Raw genomic sequence first — 20207 nt, 5'->3', positions numbered from 1 at the left:
CGAAATCCAATAATTAGACCAATTTAAATGATCCTAATTGTTCACTACATGATACAATGGCTTCTCGCTTGGGAGCATATCACAGACACGGCAATAACCTCTCCCATGATGTCATCTCCAGTGACCACTGCTATTTTCAAGTTGACATCTGCCTTCCTGGCCACCTTGTCAAGGGCAGCAGCACACATGAGAGGGTTGGTGCCCCCGGCATTGCTGACCACGCGCACACCTGCAAGAGAGAAACACCGTGGCAATCACTCGTTCTTCCATCTGTTTTCTCTCCCCATCGTTTTGTGTTCCTCTAGAGGCAAACACCCCAAAGGCAATGGCATCCCTATACAATGTTTAAGTGGCTGAAGCCACTTTCGGTGTTTATACTCATCAGGTGCACAACTGGTAACTGATGTGAATAGAGATGTCACCGTTGGGTCCTAATAAAAATATCTGTGACCTATTAAATAAAAAAAAAAGACTAGTTCTAATTTTAAGAATTCTCCAGATTTTTCTAAGTGATCCACTAGAGAGGACTGATCCACTCAATCACACTTTAAAAATTCTAATCTTAAATTTGATCTCTGAAAGTGATTTGCTAAGACAGGCCACGAGGACCACTACAGACTGGCTTAGGCTAGAGATTCAAAATTCCAGAATCCTAAAGTAGAGAGGACTTTAGTGATTACCTCATCCAGGAGTTCTTATCTTCTAAAGATTCATTATCCTTTGGGGTATCTGATAAAAGCTATGGATTCCCTCCTTCAGGAGAAAAACATTTTTCTGCTTATAATTCCAGGGGCATGGCAGATTCCCTGCAGTCCAGCCTTGGGCACCAGACTAAGAAACTTACCAAATCCAACCACCTCACTTACAGATGAGGGAACTAAGGTGCAGAGAGCTAAATGGCTTGTCCAGGGTCACGCAGCTTTTTAGGGACAGCAGCAGGATGGAAACCCTGCTCGTCCCAGTCCCTGCCTGCTGTCATCTGCGGTGTCACACTCTGTATCTCTTTATGGCCTTGTGTGGGTGGTTAATGGCCATGAGACAAAATCTGCAAAGGCCTCTGAATGCTCTGCTGAACCACTCTTATTAACGGGCCAAAGAATGATTATTAAGTATAAATGATTAGAATTTATATCCACGAATGAATACTTTTTCTAACTAAGGACAACACTTTTTTCTCTGTTTTCACTCTTTTCAACCTATTCCCGTGCATCTGAATCCACCCCGTCCTCCGTCCCACCTCCTTCCACCCCAGCAACACTTCCTTAAAAACCCCTCCTGCTTGGGTCCTGGGGAATGTATTATCCATGTTCTTCCCCATCTCTTCCCTCCCCTCACTTCTTACATCGTGTTCTTTGCTTCTACCATCCCTCCCCTTCCCTTAAAAATCAATCCTACTCTCCTTTATATTCATTCCCTCCCCTCTCCTTCAGAAATCCTTCCCAATAATGGCTTCAACCAATACTTCTATAGAAAGAAACTCCCTCCCTCAAACCTGGTTTTATTTCCACCCCAAAAGTGCTAATATCTTCAACCTTGTTTGTATTGTGATGTCTAACTTCATATTTAGCATATTGAGCAAGAGCGGTAGACACTCTTGTGCATTGAATGACATCTTATGATTCCAAAATGAAAGATAATATACAAATAACAAATTTATTACCAGCTTAAGGTTCATAAGAAGTTTTGGCAAGTCTGACTGACACCTTGCTTTCTTTTTGCGTCTTTTTCAGGATAACTGGTTTTTTTAAAAGAGGATATAGTTCCCTCTAGGGGAAAACTGATATTTTAGAAAACAGACTCTCCTAACGTGTATTCTGGGATGCATCAACAATAAAACAAATGAATACATAATAACTACATCAGACTAGAAATTATTCAAAGCTCTTTGTCTTAAAGATTTTCATCTTCAAGATATCATAAGGGATTTATCCTTCTTAAGCAGAGATACATTTTCAGTGCTTGAAAGATATTCAGTAATGCCCCTTGAAGTTACCTCAGGACCCAATTGCAAAAGACCTTCTTTTGCACAGCACTAGATTATGAGGCCAGAATCTCGGATTTGGTTCAAGCATGGTGAGCAGCTTTTAGGGGTCCTGTAACCACAAGTTTTCATCTGACCCTAGGGAGCCGTCTTAGTAAGATTTGCCCTGAGTCACAGAGAGCCAAGGGAGAGAGAGTGACCCAGTATAATTCTAACTCTCAGACTGGAAATCAACCCAAGTATGCTGGTAGATTAATGCTGGCTATATTTTAAAATATTCTTTCACCTAATAGCAACTACCTTCTTCCCTCAGAACCACATCAAGGTGGCTAATAAAGCCTTTTGAATATTCATGAAGTTAATTATTTACTTTTAGTAACTTATCTATATTTATCTATATTATATAAATATAATATATAAATACATAACTTCTCTTAAAATTTGACATGCCATTGATTACAGGATTTGATGACAAACATTTTTTCAAGTTACCTTTTTTGTGAATGTCCTTTATATATGGAACCATGGCAGTCTGTACAAAATCAGGTACATAGCCCAAGTCCTAAGTTATAGGAATAAATGCGTTATCCACTATGAAGTGTATTTGGTCAACTCAAAGGCAACAGACTAGTCAATCCTTTAATTACTTGCAAAGCTACATTAAATTTTAAGTAACTGTAATACTTATATTGTCTAAAAAAAGAACTAATCCCTAGTGAATTTAAGAATATAATCAATCAATGGAAAGAGCTAACATTATGTTCAAAATAAACTTAACTTGCATTACTACCAAAGAGATGAAATAAAGATTACAATTGAACAAATAAGTCACTTCTCTTTTGTGATCCCTAGTGGTTTTAACTCAAAAGTTTTAGGAAAAACTAACATTCCCAATACTAGACACGTCCTGAGCATACCCTACACTAATTCTCAAGAGAAGCTAATGATTTCACATTTAGTTGATAAATTATAGAAACAGATACAGGTAACCAAAAGGGTCAAGTGGAGTAAGAGGTACCATGGGTGATGTAGTTATTCACGAGTACCTCATTTTCAGTCAAACTGTAGTTTAAAGCACAGACTAGATAATTAGTTATGTTACTATGGGTTCACATTCAAATTAATCCTACCAAGTAAAAGCAGGTGCTTACATGGACTAAATATCACAAAATCAATGACAGCTATACTAAGACTTGTATGTATTCTCTAGCAAGCTACATAATTTGAATGGTTCTCTTGTCTAAATGGAATTTCTGCTGGGATACTCCATGCTTCAAGCCAATTTCTTGGTCTTAGATATTAAAAAAAAAAAAAAGTAATTCAGTGGGACTAACAGAAATATTTCAAAGTTAGGACTAAGACTTTTGTCATGTATTATATATAGCAGCATAAACAATTTTTTATGTTAATAAAGCTTTCCATAACTATAAGTTTAGTGGCTATGTAAGATTTCATTAGCTGGAACTCTCATCATTTATTTAACCATTTCCTTATTGCTGGCCATTTAAGCCTTTAGTTTTTTGTGAATGTTATAAATAAGGCTACATTACCCATCTTTGAGAGTAAAGCTCTTCCACAGTTAGCTGTATTTCCTTAAGATAAATTCGACTTAAGTGATGGTAAATAAACAAATAACTTAATTCTCTCCAATAATAACACCTAATGTTTTAAAACTTTACAATATGACACTTATGCAAACATTGGCTTGCATAATTATCCTTTAAGGTATGATTACATGGTCATTAAAATGATCACAATAATTAACTTACCGGTGATTTTACTTTTGCAGCAGTTAGCAGGCACATAGTTACCTCCGAGAGATAATCAAAAACCAAAAAATCCAGCTTCTCTCCATATATTAGCTGAGGAACTAGAAGTAAAGCACAGAGTGTAATTTACTTTTTAAATTCTAAATTTAACAGTAATTTACTCAAAAAAAATTTAAAGTGTAAGTAAAATCTTATCGTTCCTTCTTTTTTTAATTTATTGATTTGAGAGAGAGAGAGAGGACAGGAGGGAGAGACATCAATTTGTTGTTCCACTTATTTATGCTTTGTTGGTGGCTTCTGGTATGTGCCTTCATCGGATATCAAACCCACAACCTTGATGTATGGGGATGACACTCTAACCAACAGACCTACGCAGCCAGGGCTTATTTTCTTTACATTATGCAAAATCAGCAGTTGTGCATATATACTTATGTATTTTGGGGGCATGTTCCTGGGATGCCTTTCTAGCTGAGGTCAAAGGAAGCTGAGACTAAATCATATCATCATTTAGGTCACTGTTAGACTTTGGATTTTTTTCTGAATGAGATAAACCATCCGGCAGTTTTCATCCAATTCAGGACATGATTGACTTGCATGGTTACTTGCAGCTCCGAAGAGAATAAATCTCGAAAGGGCAAGGGAAAAACCAGGGAGAGTAGGTAGGAAGCTAAAGCTATCAAATAGTTGGTTGTTTAGACTAGAGTAAGGGTAATTTAGACAAGTTCCCCTGCAGGGGTTTTGGCCTGAGTATGGAAAGACTGGTTGCCATTTATTGACATAGATAAGATGGACAGAGCAGATTAGGGCATTCAGCTTTAAATATGTTTCTTCTGAGATGCCCTTTACAGAAGATATCAAGAAGGCAGCTGGGTACCTGAACGTGGATTTTAGAGCAGGACAGGTCCGTGTTGGAGTCTATCAAGGTATTGATATTAAATATCATGGAAGAGAGCCAAGGCCTGGGACACTCCAAACATTAGCTTTTAGAGAAGAGGAACCAGTCAAGGAGACTACAAAGGACTGGGCAGGGAGGAAGAGGTAAAACTTCACAGGACTTCAAGAAGAAAGCATTTTAAGAAGACAGTGATCAATTTGGTCAATACCACTGATAGGTCAAGGAAGATGAGGGCCAGTGCTGACCCCTGAATTTAGTAGTCATTGGCCAAATGGGTGGAGGTTATTGGTCCCAGCTTCCCTGAAATAAGAAAAACAAGGTTCCAAGAGATTCGATAAACTGAACACCAAGGTCACATAGCCAATTAGCAGCAGAACTAGGCCCAGAACTCAACACCAAACATGAGCCTTCAGAAGTTAGCCATGTTTCTTGAATCCCAGAGCAGGCTCTTCTTCAATAATAGAATATGTCATCCGGCCCTGGTAACTGTGATACAGGAGCAGGACTCTAAAGAACATTAAGACTGTAAATAAATAGACATAAATATCGGAACTTCAGGACATGATGACAGTGAAGCAACAGTTTAGTGTTTCATTGCAGAGACAATGTCCTTCAAATCAAATGAAACAGGCAGAGCCTGCACACCCATGTGTCAAAACACACTTCAATACAAAGAAATGTTTACATTGCCTCAAAGGGTGTTCTCCATGCACAGTATTTCACTGGGTGACTTCCATGTAAATAAAGAGATCAATAAATCCCCCCAGGCCCATTCCTGTATGTTAGTAGCACATGTATAGTCAGAGTTTGAATAATGAGGGTCTCATTCCCTGTCCTCTTTCCTCTGCTTGATTTCTTTATCAAAGTGCCCAAAAGGGGGAAGAGGAAAGATAAATTTTTACTTTAAATTTTAATTTTAAATTAAAGTTTAAGATTGAAAAATGTTAACAAATATTTAGGGGTCCAAAGGCACAAGAGAGCCCTAAATCAGTTAGGTATAAAGGCTAGTTTTAACAGTCCCAACTGCTCCCCTCAAATCCACAACCACCACCAACCAAGGAGGCTCCATCTTAAGGACTCCACTGCCCTGCCCGAGGCGGCTGAAGGATTTTGCAGACCAGGAAGAGTTCCAAAGGAAGAGGGCGGGGGCGGGGAGGCAGTGGCAGGGAAAGAGAAAGGCAGACGCTTCCAGGGTCAGGTTGAGCAGAGGGCTGGCCCCCTGCCAACTGCATTGGGAAAGAGGCAAGGTCGCTGCACGGCTGGGAGGCGTGGCGAATAAAAGCCCAGGCGTGGGACTCTAAACTTTGCACAGTTCCAAGTGCCATGGCTGGGACTCTAGCCCCCACACCAGGCGTCTCCCTCCAGGGCTGCAGCTAACTTCTGGCGCCTCCCTTCCAACCTTTCCTTCTGGGAAGGCGGGGCAGAAAGGGGCTCAGTGGGGGTGAGCGCGGGGCGCAGATCGCAGCCGCGTTACCTGATGCTGCAGTGTCTCCCCAGAAGGCGGAGGCGCAGCCGATGCGCACGGCGCAGCCCCCCAATCTCGGCTGCTCACCCGCGCCAATCTGCGCCCGTGTGCCCAGTGTCCGGGACCCTGCGCTCCAGGAGGCCGCCCGCGAGAACCAAAGCCCGAGCCGAAGCCGGACAGTCGCCCTCAGCAGCCGCAGAGGCCAGACACAGCTCATTGCCGCCCGCCCAGATGGCTGCCTGCCTGACACCCGACAGCGGGACAGACAGCCTGTGCGCTCGCCCCGGGGCTCTGTGGATTGACGGCGCCCCGTGCGCCCTCTACTGGCCAGGCCCCAGCCACGCCCCAAGCGCGGATCCCGGGGTCCCAGTCCCTGCCACCCTGCGCTCTGGTAATTTCGACAACCGTCACCGCAAAACACACGTGGAGGGTTGCTGGCTCAGCTCCTTCCTCTGTTTTTGGAGTTTGCGCCAAAGATTAAAAAATGCTCCTGAACTCCCGTTCCCTTTCAAATTCTGAGTTTGAGAAGGAAAACACCCAACAAGATAAAGATATGGGAGCCCCACCCCCACCCCGCACCCCAACTTCTCTTCCAAGGAGCTAGAGAATTGTATCAGCGCCAGCCTTCTTTCGTCAGCCAGATCAGTGAAGAAACTTTATTTACGAGACACTATTCTATGAGCTTTATTTTATAATAAAAATAAGCTCTTATGCTTTAATTTTTTTTTACATTTATTAACACATTAAATAAACCCAAGGAGATTGTACAGTTGAGGAAACTGAGACGCAGAGAAGTCGGTCCCTTTACCAAGGTCACACAGCTCCAAGTTACAAAGCAGGAACTGAAACCCAGGCAGCCTGGCTCCAACGTCCACACTCTCAGCTCTCAAGCTACACTGCCTCGGTTATTAAAAAAAAAAAAAGAAATTAACTATGATCTCATTTAACCCCCACAACAAACATACGAGGTGAGTACTGTTATTGTCTCCATCTTACAGACAGAGAGACGTAGGCACAGAGACGCTAATGATGGAGCTAGACAGTGGGGCAGGCAAGACACTAGTAGCCTTCTTATCCTTGACTACCTTGGGAGGGGAGATGCTGTTTTTGTATATTCATTCATACAGAGGGAGAAGGAATGGCTTAGAAAGTGGATGAATCTTTCATAACCTGCAAATACTGAGCCCCTGGGCATTAGGCTTTGTCCCTTGGTCTCCTTCCTCAGGCCTAACACTGAGCGGGACTGTCTCCAGATAGTTCCACCATTCCTGCACTTTACTGGCCAGGAACATGAAGGGTCCTTGACCCAACTCTGAGCCACACTAAGGTCCAGCCATTTGCCAACAGCTGGGACAAATCCTCCCTGCCCTGGGCATAAAATATTTAAAGTGCCTTCGCCTGTGAGCTTCACCCCTTGTGTGACGAGGCCTTCAGGATGCTTTGGGAAGGGATAATCGTGGGCACTGTACCCCCAAACCCTCTTTGCTTCTAGTTGGGGAACAGTGTAGCTTTCTGAAGGGAGACAAGAGCAATCAAAGTGGAGGCACAGAGGATGTGTAAGGCCAGGACCAAATTAACAACTTGATTTATCTCAGTTTATGAAATTCATTTCTTTCTCCCTGCAGAGGCAAGGCATGTTTTGCTCCATGTATGAGTTTGAGTGATTCTGGGGATGATCAAGGAAAAAGATATGACCATGAGGGAGGAGTAACACACAGCAGGATTTATTTGGGCAACATTTTGTCACATTTTCAGGAGCAGGAGAGAGGAGTCCCACACAACATGGGACCATCAGAGGCTATGGCAGCGCAGGGTCCACCACCCAGAAGAATCAGAGGGTAAGGGAACACACTGGGGGACCAGAGGGATGGGAGAGAGGACTTAGATGTCTAGGTGAGGCTGCTCAGCTACTCCTCCAGAGTCTCTGCATCAGGGAGCTCCCAAGGACAGCAGTAGAGTGGTGTCTTTAATAACTATAAAGTTTATGTCATCCGTGGCTATATTTTATACAGCTGAGTGTGTTTTAACTATGAACATTTGGCTCTGGTGCCCACAGGCTTTTGAGTTCATGGGTTCCAGTCTGTTGTGAAGAAATCAACAACCCAGGAACCAACACATGGGACCGTCTCTGGCTTATTAATATAACATCCTAAGATTCAGTAGGAGGTACACCAAACACACCCAGAATCCCCAGCTCCCCCGGGCCCAGGTCCCTCCCAGGCATGTCACACGCCCACATTCTGAGCTCAGGGTACTGACCTGACCCACTTGGAATGCTGGTGTTTGACGCAGGCTGATGCTTCATTCCAGCATTATCATCCCTTCATCAGCACAAAAGCAGAGGGATCTAACATTCAGACAATCAATTATACAAATACAAAAGGAATGGGTTGGAGGATATTTTACCCACGAGAATCTATGAGGCAGTTTGAGAGGATAGGTGTGTATGTGTCCACAGGGGTGTATGTATCCTGTTGTTACCTAATAGTGAAATAACTTCACCAGCAGGTGTCTCTGTCACATTACATATCAGAGAGGGTCTGGCTCCCAAGATAAGGCCCTAAATAAAACATACTTCTAAACTGTTTATATTCTGGTAACTACTCTAGCAAGTGCTATGTAATCATAGCTCTCAATAATGATGTATGCTATATTAAACCCCTTTACTATGCAATCGAACAGGTTCCTCCAAGCTCCTCAGGAAATTCAGCACAACTAGGGGATTAACTTCACAGAATACACTAATGAACAAAATCTATTTACTCAATAGTTCCCCTGCTTCTGGCTCCGTAGAACATGAAATAAGTAAAGAGACTCTTCAATTGCTCATTCTGTATGTTCAGACACATGACCGAACAGCAAAGGTACTCTCCATAGAATAGTGTTTATCCTTTAGTTTGAAAGCATTCCAAGGCCCAGATACACAGGTGAACTCAAGTCCATAGGTTTCATTCTGGAGATCTGAAAGGCTTTGGCACAGCTGTAGGTTTGGCGCATGAGGCAGGGGCAGAGCCATTCCTTCATTCTCTGTCTATTCTGTTAGCCTTAAATTTAGGTTCAAGTTCTGTCCTGGGGCCCTTATTTTCACACCTTATTTTCTTCTTGGAAACTCTCATGGTCCCCCATTGACTCTGTATTGCTTCTTCTTCCCAAATCCCTGAATTCAGCATTCCAATGCCATCACCTATTCGAGGTTTCACCACTCTTAAAATGTTCAAAATTGGACTCATTTTCTCTCTCCCCTAAACCAGTTCCTCTTTCTTAGTTTCCTATTTAAGTTAATAGTCAACTATCCTATTCCCCAGAGTTATTATCTTGGACCCTTTCCTCCCTGTGTCTTCCTCACAATTCACCCCTTTCCTAAATAGACCAGTTTTTTCTAGTCTATCTCTGTAAAATGCTCGAATGTTTTCAAACTATTTCCCGTGCACCTCCTGTGCACAAGGACTTCTGCAGTGTGTTGAGGCCTTGGGTTGAGTCCCAGTCTACTTGCCATTTTTTGGTCAGCATTGATCAAACCCTCTTAAAGCAACACATGTCAGTAAATTGATGACCAGAAATTTAATTTTTAGCTTAAATAGGAGAAACTGATACAGTTTGGTATTTTTTAAACTTCTTTTTGTAACAAGAAATAATTCCAGTGTGCCTTCAGTATAAAACACAGCAGAGAAATTATATGAGCTTTGAACTTGCTGAATAGAAACCAGCCTCCTTACATAAAGCAGGTGTAATCACTCTGCAGTACGGTGTAAGGCAGTGGGTTGCTTACCTCTCCTCCACATGGTATAGTCATCACCTAGAGAACCTTGGTAATAAAATGAAGACTCCTGGGGCCCATACCCAGATAACTCTGATTCAATAGATCTGGAAAGAGGCCAAGGAATCGACATTTTAAACAAAATAAAAATCTAAGGAGCTTTCTTAAGAAAAGTCTAAGTATTTAAAATATTGTCCTTATATTATGAAATTGCTTTATACAGATAGTGTTAATTTGTGTTATTTAGTCCTATAATTCTCTTCCAATAGCTGACTGTTTTCTTCAATTTTATCTTTAGAAGCTCATGTCTTTGGTTTCTATTTTTATCTCAAGTTTAAATTTCAATCTTGGTAGAAATAACACCTTAGGCCAGACCAGTCCTCTGTACTTCACTACATACGAGCTTATCAGATCCTGTTCCTTATCAGATCCAGTTAGGGCAGGATACTGGGCCAAGCTGGGAGTCAGTGGCATGTTTCCTTCCAACAGACAGAGGTGTGGCAGTCTGAGGTTCAGTTCCTCTGCCCTTGAGGAGTGCGGGGGGAGGGACCCAAGAGCCTGCAACCCAGCATCCTGCACGAACTTCCCAAATGTAGGCCATGACCTCTCTCTTTGGTGCTGGCATCGGACATAGGTGAGCGAACGGGGCTCAGACATGGGACCAGGGCAGACAAAGCTAAGGAAACGGGCAGGTAAAGGTCACTTGCCTTCCTTTACCATACAAACTTTCCCCGGTCCTAGGTGCTTTGGGCACTTCCCTTAAATTGGTGCAAATGCCTGGCAGAGCTTCTGGAACCCAATACTATATCGATCCCTTCATTTCCCCATCTACCAGTATTTCATTTAACTTTGTTAAGAGTGTACGGTTTGGTGAGGGCCCGCCTGTTCCGGGCAAGTGAAAGTAGGTCAGGGGCCTGTGCATAGCCGTCCGTCCTTACCCTTCATGCAGCGGATCAGAGCGGAGACCAGTAGCCCTGGGAAATTGCGCCTCGTGCCGTGGCATCCTGGGACTTGTCCAGCTATTTTAAGGACACCATTTAAACTTGTGTTTGTTTTGAAGGGTTATATAGTTTTGCTTTTGTTTTCCCAAAATTAAATACATGTGTGGTCCCCTTCAGTCAAAAAGTCGCAGAGAATGTCTCTCTCCACTCCTGGTGCCACTCAACTGGAGTCATAGAAGAATCACTGAGGTTCGTCCACGGGCCGCTGCTTGGCCCCAGTTTCATAACTGATTGGCTTTGTGGCATCTGATGTCTTGATATACCTGTGAACAGATTTTCCTCTGAGACAGACGGGTTCTGTGTCTTTTCTTGACTGATCTTATAAGCCCTTAATGGGCTTGTGCTTGGCCTCAAATTGCATTTTAATATTGTATTTTAGTGTTCTAGTAATATTTAGTATATAATAATATTTTACTAAAGTATACTTTATTCAGTTAACAAATTTTTATTGAATTCATTGTTTTAAGTGCTGCAGTAACAGCAGATAAAAATCCTTGCCTTCATGGGGTTTACATAAAATTTATTTTAATTAATTTTTTACATGATTATAATAATAGCTTAACATTTTATAGGATTGGGATACCTCATTTAGAATATATAGCTAATGACTTATATTGAATGTAATTTTGGGGGGACCTTAAATACGAAGCTGAGAAGTTTGTATTTAATTGGCTAGGAGGTAGGGAGTACTTGGGACTGTTTGATGAGGAGAATGACATCACCAGGGCTCCTTCTTAGGACACCAGCCAAGACAGTAGTGCACAGATGGGCTCCGTGGTATTTGGGGGCTTGCTTTCACGAGGCTCCTCTGCTTTGTTTCACTCTGTCAATTATCTGGACTTGTCAAATCTCTGACATCCCCAAATCAAAAAAGTATGTAAATATGTTAGCTTCAAACTGCGCACCCTCCAGGAGGCCTGCAGGTGGCAATAGTGAACCAGCCATGAGCTTTGTAACTAACCCCACACCAAACCCAGCAAGTCACCTCATGTCACCTTATAGCAGAATGCTTCCCAGACAGCTGGAGTCTCTCATTCCCTTAACCCTTCTTTATTTTTGCTCACAGCCTCTGTCACCAGATGACATTATATATGTTATTTATTCCTTCTTTTCCTTCACCAGAGCGTAAACCTCTTGATAGCAGGGACTTTGTCTAATTTGTTCATTGTACTGGATGAGGAGAGTCTAGCAAGTAGTACATGCTCAATAAACTCAATAAACATTTTGTCTGAATAGCATGCAGAGGAACATCATTTGGGGGTGTGTATATTTTATTAAGCATTATTTTAGGAATTTTCCGGGGATAATTCTATAGAGTTTCTGTATCAGAGCTATAGATAGTTCATTTCAGGAAGATGTGGAGAGGGAGTGTGAGAAAAGAGCCTTCCATCTCATAATGAGATGATGCAGTATTAAATATCGATGAAGTGCTAGTGGGGATATCAACCTAATAAATTATATTGGGTAAGATCCACAAGAAGTATTGATATGAGATTACCAGGTAGTTTTCTGACCCAGAGGGGTACACAGTTAAACAACTGGTTTCCTGGACTTGGGTAAATAAAATCTCCTCTGTGTTGTTTACAAAAGATGAAACACTGTGTTCTGAATTTTGACTTAATTTGTTTCCTGATGGATAAGTATATCCTGGTTAGTCCTGCAGGAAGGCCATTTCTCAGTAACTCACTGGCACAACAGTTATCAACCAAGAATGTGGTTGACACTCTGGCCTTCCTTGCAAAACATTCAATAAATATTTGGGCTTTTACAAATCCTCTCATTGTTTACTATGCGGAGGTCACTGCTCCACCACTCAAGGTAAAGCACACACAGCAGTCCCCATTTCAAGAAGGGTATAACATCTGCTACCTCTCACAGGTGAAGAAAGGTCCTTCAAAATGTCAATATAAAGTTAACTTTTACACACAGCTTATTCTTTATGGATTTAACTTGGAATGGAAAAGACTATAGTGCAATCACAGTTAGAGAGTACACTCACCCAAGTAGTTAGAATGTAACTCAAAGATACAAGTCTCAAATATTTCATTTGCCTCGTTCAAGATAGAAGCTTCAAGCACATGTGGGCATTAAGTAAGATAGGAGGTCCTTTTGTTGATCTCATAGCAATTTCTATTCTTTCTATCCTCCTCCCTCTTCCTTTGGGAATACTATATAATTATTTTTTTCCAAAGGTAATTTATTTGACAAAATCACCAGAATTTTCCTCAGAGAAATGTACTTGACCTTTTTTGTTATATTTTTACCACACTAACTTACTCCTGTAATTATTCGGCTAATCACATTAGTGGCCAAAATTCTTTCAAAGAGTAAAGGGTCACAAATTGTAATTAATGTGAAGCTAGAAACAAACGAACAAACCAGCAACTCCATAACAGACTAATTTGGCACTGCAAACACTTAAGTCTAACTTCTCCATTCCAATTTGTCTCAATCCAGGGCAGCCTCAAAATATCCCTTAATCTCCAACAGGGAGGGATATGATTGTGGGAGAAGGGATGGGCTGGGTGGGGGGAGCAATGGGGAAAAAATGGGACAACTGTAATTGAAAAACCAAAAAATAAAATAAAATAAAAATAATTAAAAAATATATTAAAAATGGCTAATCGTTGGCCATTTTTTTGTCTGGATATAACTTCAATTGGGATCATCCTTTTTCTGGGCACTTGCTTGCTTAACTTTCTAAATCCCAACCAAAGCACTTTTTGAACTCCCCTGGCCATTGGCCCATTGGCCCAATTGATATATCTGATGAAGCTTGATGAAGTTAAGGAGTTCAAAACCCACTCTGTGCCACATTGGGGGTGGGGGCGGAGGCTTCTTTGGAGGAAGGTCACGCTCCCCTCCACAACCCCACTCCTTTCAGGGATTTCTGGACCCAAGGGTAGGTAGGACGATGACCACGTCCAGCTTGAAGCAGCTAGAGGAGCACAAGACCTTCACCCATTGTAATCTTATAAAGGTTCTTAAATTGGAGAGGGAGGAATTGTTACGGGTCCCCCCCCAAGAAAAACAAAAAACAACCCACCCTGTGACTGGCTGCACTGTCCCCAGTGAGAACTCCATATTACATGGCCCATGTGGTTTTTCTAAAACTAAAAGCACATTGTTCATAGACTCTCAAAAAACATTTTCATTTTCACTTTCCTTGTGCTATTTTTATAAACAAAGCAAATAAACTAACAGATAACTTTGTTTCCCTTGGAGGGGTATTTTTACTCTTAGGTTGTACTGATTTTAAACATGCCAACAAATCTTTCTGTCTATTTTGAGGAAATCCAATTCTGAGGAGTCAGGTTATAAATTTAGCTTATGTCTGTAAATGATTTACTTACTAGAAAAATGGACATATCATTGTCAGCATTGATTCTAGCTTACTGGAACCTCCCAATGGATATATCTTTCTTTAAAGTATTGAATGACTTGACAAACTGAAGTCCTATTGAACTTGAACCATACGATAAGTATTGAAAAAATTTCCATCCATGACTGGACCAAAAATACAAACATTATAAAATAATTAAAACCCAGGTCCAAGGAAGACTGTAAAAGATTGTTCAGCCACCTTGTTTCTAACCGAGAGAAGATAGATTAGATAGGTAGATGTAAATATATGTTCCTGTAATCTCTCACTCACATATGCATACATACATCATATTTTAGAATCCATAACATCTGCTAGGAACTCATTCTGTCCATAAATCAGTTTCATAGCAACATCCTGTATCTGTATATCACTTCATGACTATATTTAGAGGCATGGTTAAGAGTCCAGGCATTGGGCCCAGGGATCTGAATCCCTGTTCAGATACAGTGACCTTGCATATATCACCATAACCTCTTAAAGCCTCTCTTCATTTATAAGATGTGGATAATCATATCTCCCTCTAGTCTTATTGTGAAGATCAAATGAGAGAATATCTAAAATAGCAACAACTAAACTACAGCATGACATTGAGCATTAAGAAGATACTCAAAATCAGTGGCTCTTTCTATTATTCCTTCAGGCCTACATCATTTTTTTCAAGTCAAGAAGTCTTAAAGCAGCTCTACCAAATAAAATTTGAATTCAGCAAACAATTTTGGGGCATAAGTGAACAAAACAGACAAGGATCTTGAAGAGTGACTTATCAATATACATGAAGACTGTTAGCAGTAGATGTTATATTTTCGAATCTGAATGCAAATGGTTGATAGATAATTTGAGAAATTATTATTTCAATAAAGAAGCCCATTGACCTCTGAATTAAATTAAATGACTATTTTGGCTTAAATACTACCTGAGCTCTTTTTTCAGAAAACAAACCTGGAAGTAGAGGAAATTTGATTTGAGAAATATTCTTCTTTCCTGGAATTCATTAATCATTTGTAATTCATCAGAAGAAAAAACTGGCTCAAACATGGAAGAGAACAACTAGTTAAAATTTAATAAACCTAGTGAATGAATGAAGGAACAATGTAAGGAACTAAATCACTGTTGGTCATTTTCTCTCAGAAAACATCTTATCTAATAGGATTTGATTTACTATTTGAGATTGTGGTAAAAAGCAAGTCTTTTCAAAGTAAATCTTTCTTCAAAGTGGTGATAACATGTCTCAGATGCCAATGCAAGTTATCAGAAAGCCAGGAATACAAGCACTATACTTCTAAAATTGAATAAGATAGAATTTCCAATTTCTTTAAGTGTTTATCAGCCTTGGGCATATGAGATTATACATATTATATACATATTATAATTTAAAACAAAGTTATGAACTAGTATCTTAAACTCAACAAATCAATATTTTATGGTCTTCAACAAGAAGAACCATAATGATAACATGCTCTATTTGACACGCTTTGCTTAAACTCTGATAGGAATTACACCTCATAAGGTGTGCAGCCTAGTTTTGCTATCATTTCATCTTTCATTGGTGGAATTAATTTAGGTGGAAGCTCCACCTAAATTAGACAACCAGAGGCTTTCTTCTCTGGGGAGCATTACAGAGTCAGCTTGCAGTTAGTAACAACAGAGTGTTTATTAGACACAACTTTTTGTACCTGGAACAACAAAGCTTGGTCCTCATGAACCAGTTCTACCAATAATGGTCCCTCTAAAATTCTGTGAAATAAAATATCTATTTATACAAATTCCAACTGCCAATTTAAAACATTTGATGATGCATAAGCCTTATAAACATTCGCTTAACACTTTCTGTGAATCAGGCAACGTGCTCAATACATTATTCCATTGAATCCTGGTAACAGTCCTATGAAGTATTATTTTAAATAATTTTTTCTATCTTACTAAAGCCGATTCTGAAATGCAGAAAAGTAACTTGTACTGAATGACACAGCTAGTAAGTCGTACACGTGGGATTCGAATCCCAGAGCTCTTGACAACTGCTTATGCGTATTCTCTTCAGCTGAGCTATCCTTTCCTTGAAACGCAATGCCTTAGTCCCCTTCTATATTCAAGTAAAAAATAGCCAAGAAATAATTATTAGGACAACAAATAAATCATTGTGAATAATCAATAAGTACATATTTAATTATACACATATGTATTTTGACCACCTTATGCTTCATTCTCCTGCCCCATACCTCTCCACAGAAGCAAACACTGGAGACTCTAGGGTGTAATCTCAAAATGATTTTATGTATATGCTAACATGTGTGCATATTTATTTCGTTGTCTTTTAGTATTTTTGCCTGTGATGTTGTATATAGTGTTTTTTTGAGGGGGGGAGGGTGGGCTAGGAAGACTTTTTTTTTAAATTTATTTGTTTGTTTATTTATTTGTAGAGAGGGGAAAGGAGAAAGAGAGGGAGGGAAACATCACTGTGTGGTTGCCTCTCACTTGCACCCCCAGCTGGGGACCCGATGTGCAACCTAGTCATGTGCCCTGACTGGGAATCGAACCAGCGACATTTGACTCGCAGGCTGACACTCAATCCACTGAGCCACAGCAGCCAGGGCCAAGACTTTTTTTTAATGTAGTCAAAAGTGATCAATCTTTTCTGGGAGTTTGTGTCATGTTTAGATAGGCCTTCCATTCTCAAAGATTATGAATGATTTCTTCATATTTTCTTCCAGTATTTTGCGGTCAGGCAAGGTACGTCACGCGCAGAGGCTGCGCGCAAGGAGGAGGCGGTCCAGAAAAGATCGAGGCGGAAGCAGCGTCAGCAGCAGCAACAACAGCCATCTGCCTTCACCTGTACCAAGTGCGGCAGGGATTGTCACTCCCGAGTCGGACTGCACAGCCATTCTCGGCGGTGCAGATAGACTCTCAAGAAGCTACGCCATCATCTCTCGAGACGGACGGCTGCCGACGACGACGACGACGATGAATATGTAATTTATTTTGGTATAAGAAGTTAGGCATGCATGCCACTTAATTTTTTCCCCCAGATAACTTTCCAGTTGTTCTAATGCCATACTAATGCTATACATTTAATAATTTTTTCTATCTTCACTGATATGTAATACCAACTTTATCATACTAAACATCAACATATATTTGGACTAGTATCATATTGTTTAAATATATGGATTTATAATATGCTTCTATATTTGACAGATATTTTGGTCCTCATTATTCTTTTTGTTTAGAATTTACCAAGATGATTTTTACTTTCTCTATTTGAGTTTTGGAAACAGCTACTTTAATTCTTTAAAAAGAGAAGAAAGAAAGAAGAAAATAATCCCTTTTATAATTTTTTTGGAATAGTAATACAGTTCTAAATTATGGAAATTACTGATATTTTTATTCATTCTTTTTATTTAGAAATAGAGCATTATTTTCATTTTCCCAATTTTATTTTATAACCCTAAAATATTGTTTGGAATTTTTAATGGTATTAATTCTATTAATTATTAAATTTTTCCTTACATATTTTATCTAGTTGTATGTGTGTGGTTGAAATTATGTGGGATGTTTTCCTCCCATTATATATTCTTTAAAGTAAATTTTAAAGGTTTATTTCCAGCCCAATTCAATTCATCAACTCATTATTGAGTGTTAAATACTGTTATATGCTAGGTGCATCAGCCATAAAATAAGTTTACCATCAAATGCAGTGCACACTGCATGTAAATATACACAATACAAGTATCTATAAATGCTCTGAAAGCGGCAGAGCTGGCCTGTGGAGTTCTGGTTTTTGTTTTGGAAGGAGTAGGAACCACGAACCAGGACCTTCGGGTTGTATAGAAATGTGACAGGCAGAGATGCAGGAGTGTGTATGAAGGCAATCCAGGTAGAGGGTGGTGCACACAAAAAGGAAAACACAGTGCACGTTAGGGGGATGTTACGTGATTCCATTTGGTTAGACTAGAAGAGGGAGGAAACGGAACTGAGAGAAATGTCACAAAGGTAGAAAGGGACAATTACTATGTTTACATTCATTTGTGTGGGAGATAGGGAGTCACTGGAGGCTTTTGATCAGGTGACTGTCATAATCAAAGCTACATTATAGGAAGATTAATCTGTCAGCAGTGTGATAAATGGTTTGGGGCAGGAAGTGACTGGAGTGGAATGGAGGGAGACCAGTCAGCGGGCAGTGTACACACGCAGTCTGGACAGGAAATGAGAGCCTCCCTCTGCAAGGTGGCAGTGGAAATAGAAAGAAGGAGTAAAGTAGAAGTGACATCATGGAAATGGTTTTAACAACAAACTTTGGCAACTGATTAGATAAGTAGATAAGGAGAATGAGGAAGATGATGGGGCTCATTGTCTGGTGGTCTGCTAAAGTGATTATCGAGAACTGTTAAGTCAGAGAGGGAACTATTGAAGAGGAGAGAAAAGGCCACAGATCCGGTTTTGATATGTTCACCTTGTTATGAGAGTTATTCATTATTTACTGGGTAGGAACATTTATCTTTCTTCAAGTCAAAACATAAATATTCCTTTGTAAAGATTTAGGATTAAAGTGTTAGCATCTCTTTCAATCTAGACATATTTCTCTTACTAATGTATTTAACCAAAATCTGCAGTAAACTTGGCTTCAGAGGAGGAAATGAAGTGAGGGATAAGCAAAACCGGGGATATTAATAATAGCGCTGATACACACTTATAGATTATTAATAGGAGATGATGACAAATGTGTTTTCCCAATATACCTGGAAGCTGGAAGGGCAGCCCTTCCCTAGAAGCTCACTGACCCCTTTCCCTCCAGCTCGGCTTCTAGTCACACAGATGGGAGGTGCATTTTTCTTGTCCCTACCTCCTGTACCCAGGCTTTCCCCTGAGGTGACCAGATGGAACCTCAAAAAAAAAAAAAAAAAAAACAAAGGAGACTCCCGACTTGGCTCCCCTCTGTGGTGGCAGACATGGTGTGTCCCTCCAGGGCTTTACAACAAAGGGAGAGTTGAGCTCATGAGCTCACTGAGAGCTGAGAGCCCATGCAAATGGTCAACATAGGGGCGCAAAGGGCTGAAAGGTACACGAACTTGCAGTTACTGAATGAATAGGTCCTGGGGATGTAATATACAACATGGTAACTACAGTTAATAATACTCTATTGTATATTTGGAAGTTGCTGAGAGTAAACTGTAAAAGTTCTCATCACAAGGAAAAACAATTGTGTAACTACACGTGGTGATTGATGGATGTTGACTAGACTTATTGTGGTGATCATTTCACAATATATACAAACACTGAATTATGATGTTGTACTCCTAAAACTAACATAATGCTATATGTCAATTAGATCTCAATTTTTTAAAAAAGGAAAAGAAAAGAGATAACAATCAACCCATAGGGGCAGGAATATATTTCTAGTGTTGTTTGTTTTGGGAATACTAACAAATTGGAACCTGGTAGGAAACAAAGTCTCCTCCTGCCATAGCCACAGTTTAAAAATAATTGTGTTACCTAATCCATGGGCTAAGAAAGAGCTTTCAGTAATTTGGGTTATGGCACCAGGCTCCATCTTAAGGTTTGGACTGGGCTTGTTCTAGCCGAGGTCAGCTGGCTGGGTTTGTTCTGGTGGAGGTCAGTCCTTGGTGTTTGCTCTCTCAGTCAGATACTGGAAGAGGTTGCATCATGTAACTTCTCGTGTGCCCCTCCCACCTTGTAGCCAAGGCTCATACTTCACTAGCCTTTGCAAATGAATTGGCTGCAGAGGAGGAAGGTCGAACTGGGCCAAAAAAAGGAGGAGCTTCAATTAAACCTGTGTGCAAAATCTGGGAACCTGACTGAGCGTAGGTTGGGGGCCAAGATGAGGAAAAAGAGACGGGAAAGACACCCTCCACCTCTAGGTAAGAAGGTCCCGTGATCAGTTCCAGCCAGTGGCAGCCCTGGCCATCCTCAGAGCTTACATAAAGGGACAAGTGGAGCCC

At 40.5% G+C, this 20207-nt stretch overlaps 1 protein-coding gene across 2 annotated transcripts in view; it reads right to left on the bottom strand.

Moving 5' to 3' along the window:
- Positions 1–6410, bottom strand: part of LOC149999331 (uncharacterized) — a 72430-nt gene extending 66020 nt beyond the window's left edge. Inside the window, exons 1-4 of one of the 2 annotated variants that reach the window (XM_090288977.1) lie at positions 6120–6410; positions 3751–3851; positions 2474–2543; positions 99–229 (exon numbers count right to left, since the gene is read on the bottom strand). In XM_090288977.1, coding sequence (XP_090145103.1) covers positions 99–229; positions 2474–2543; positions 3751–3851; positions 6120–6327 — 510 coding nt within the window. In that variant the 5' untranslated portion in view covers positions 6328–6410. The remainder of the gene's footprint in view (positions 1–98; positions 230–2473; positions 2544–3750; positions 3852–6119) is intronic. The other variant, XM_090288976.1, reaches the window with a different exon arrangement.
- Between the last annotated feature and the right edge of the window lie 13797 nt (positions 6411–20207).

The sequence above is a fragment of the Furipterus horrens genome, unplaced genomic scaffold (genome assembly GCF_987537825.1).
Source record: "Furipterus horrens unplaced genomic scaffold, mFurHor1.1.pri manual_scaffold_10, whole genome shotgun sequence".
NCBI lineage: Eukaryota > Metazoa > Chordata > Mammalia > Chiroptera > Furipteridae > Furipterus > Furipterus horrens.
This window is presented reverse-complemented; position numbering and strand designations above follow the sequence as displayed.